Here is a 2,885-nt window from a genome sequence, read left to right on the forward strand (position 1 = left end):
ACTCTTGTATCCTCTTAGCAAAGGGAATGTGAAAAACCAGATGACTATCAGAATTGCCGAGTTAGAACATGAAAATATTTTTTTACAATGAAATTCTAATGACACAATAGAAATCTATTTGCATGAAAATATATATGAAAACAAAAAATGAAATAAAAATCAATCAGTACCGTGAATGGAGTTATTTTAAGGTATTTCCATCCTCGTATGATGTCCGTGGGTATCCGGGATAGAATAGGTCCTCAATACCCCTTTGGTTGTCGTAAAAGATGACTAATTGGGGCGGTCCTTCGGATGAGACCGTATAAACCGAGGCCCCGTGTCACAGCAGGTGTGGCACGATAAAGATCCCTCCCTGCTCAAAGGCCGTAAGTGCCGAGCATAGGCCTAAATTTGCAGCCTTTCACCGGCAATGGTGACGTCTCCATATCAGTTAAATATTCTGGAGAGGGACGTTAAACAGTATACATTCGTATGATGTCATACTTATTTGCAAAACTTTAATTTATTTAAATTCATAACCAAAAGAACGAGGTTTTTCAAAAAAATGCTGTTCAATATGTGTAATGCAAAATATTATTAAGAAATAAGAAAATAAAAAATGTATATTTTACTACATGTATTTAATGATTTACACTGTATTTAATCTTAAAAATTGTGACAAGGGTAATAACTCCTCCTCAGAAATCTTCATTTAGATATTTTGTATATTGTACGAGTACTTTTACTGTAAAATGGTTTCCCTGATATTCACATATCAAAATTATCTTCTGATTAGCAAAAGTTTTGGAACTCTTAGTATCCGAATTATGCAATTGAACCAGTTTTTTTCATAATATTTACAATACTTTAAAAACAAAAATAACTTTTTTTTTCATTTAGACATACACTTCTGTTTATTTATTTTTAATATCTTGAATTTTACGGCGACCTATAACTTTTTGCGATAATTCATATTGAATTAAAACTATGATACATGAAAATTAATGCAGTTTCTGTTATTTTGAACCATAATAATTTCGAGGGTTGAAAAACCTTCAGTCATTGGCTCAGAAGTGAAAGTACTTTAATTTCTTCAGACATCCATTCTCCAACATACAGGATATCATGCTTATTTATACAGAGAGCACGTGGCATGTGCATGTCTTTATACTGAATGTAGTGAAGCAGCTCGCCGTTCTGGTCAATCATATGAATTCTATTTTTCACCATGTCCGCTACAATGATGTTGTTCTTGGAATCACAACAGATGCCGTAGGGATCAAACTGGGGATCGCTTTGTGCTCCTGTGTACCGGAATCTGAGAAAACCCCTGGTGTCCGTAACGACGACAGCATTCACATCAGAAACGTATATGTCTTCATTGCCGTTTTCTGTTAAGTAAGTTGGGCAGATAAAAAGTGGACGATTTTTGTCGGTTTTTATTTCAAACACTCTTATTCCAGTATGAGATAACTTTAGTACTTTACCTATAGAACGGTCATGTACCTGATTGTTCCACAGACAAACCAAAATGGCTCCCAATTTGCACATTGCTAATCCATTTGGTGTGTATCCACCAGTTAGGTCATCTGGCAATAACCAAAAACTGTGGAATTTATCAAAGGCATATGTTTCACCTGGCAAAGGATATCTTATATAGCTACGATTTTCGATTCTACATTCAATCAATGATCTCTCAATTATATTCCAAAAAATGAATCCTTCACCAAACTCGTCATTTGTATAACACAAACAGGACCAATGAGTAGATAGAAATAGAATGGAATCATCTCTTAATATGCAAGAAGGATCGATGCCTTTTGTGTTTTCGACAGAAACAATAAGCCTTCCTTTATTTACATATTTGAGATCAGCTATATACTTCTGTCCATAATTAATTGTTTCCGTTATTTTCACAACAGCAGACAAAACCTGGGCTTGTATTATTCTTTTTATCTGTAATGAAAATAAATCTATGATGAAAAATAAATCATTTTTTTTAACATTTTAATTTGATACAAATAGAAACGCGTATCGCCAATATCATTCATACTTTTTTAAACTGGATTATTAACTTCACCACTTTTTAATGTTTTTAAGTTCGTTTTTATTTTCAAATTTGTACGAGTAAAAGGGATTTAAAGGAGAAAATTTTGCTTGCAACTGTCCTGTTACATGTAATATTAAGTTGAGTCCTGTTACAATACCAGTACTTATGAATAAAATTACTTTTTTATGGAGTGCCCATTTTTAAAATGATGAATGCATCTTCTTCATCAGTCACTTTGAAATGTTGACGTTGCATGTAAAAGATTTGGTCTTTTACTTCCTACTATTGAGACCCCCCCCCCCCCCCTTAAAAATATTAAAGAGATTAAGAATATACAAATTGTAGGAAATTTATCTGCCTCATTATACAGGATGAAATTGCTAATCTTGATCTTAAAGGTATATCTGAAAGCTATACATAAGTCATTAACTGTTTTATTATCTAAATCAGATACCTTTTTAATTGCATAACTATATCACCCAAAGTCTCAATTTCACTTAAAATTTGAAACTTCTTCAAGCTACAGATTTCTTAATAAAATCGACAGCAAAAGTCAAATTTCCAATTTTTACTACCAAAGCTCGTTAGTTGTTTTATTATCGATACATATGTAAGGACCAACAGCAAAAATAATTCTCCATCAGTATTCGTCGAGATCACTTGAGATTGGAAAGCAATTCCCGGAATTCAATGCAAAGTTTGACCCAGTTTCGATCAATTTTACGTTCTATAATGTATGTGGATTTAACCTTGTTTTGTGACCTTTATGGTATACTTTATGATTCTTACTGGTTAGTGAATTAATGAGGAGAATTTGCGGTAAATTTGAAAGGATATTTTAATTGTACAATTA

The 2,885-nt window shown here is 32.7% G+C and overlaps 1 protein-coding gene across 1 annotated transcript; it reads right to left on the reverse strand.

The window, feature by feature from the left end:
* Positions 1 to 1,034: 1,034 nt before the first annotated feature.
* LOC134260909 (uncharacterized) lies at positions 1,035 to 1,938 on the reverse strand (the record flags this gene model as incomplete). The annotated part of the gene is made up of 1 exon (XM_062743439.1): positions 1,035 to 1,938. A coding segment is annotated over one exon (897 nt), but the record flags the coding sequence as incomplete, so codon positions are not given.
* Positions 1,939 to 2,885: the final 947 nt, after the last annotated feature.

Source organism: Saccostrea cucullata, unplaced genomic scaffold (assembly GCF_032062105.1).
Source record: "Saccostrea cucullata isolate Sc308-1 unplaced genomic scaffold, CSIRO_AGI_Scuc_v1 ctg18260, whole genome shotgun sequence".
Lineage (NCBI taxonomy): Eukaryota > Metazoa > Mollusca > Bivalvia > Ostreida > Ostreidae > Saccostrea > Saccostrea cuccullata.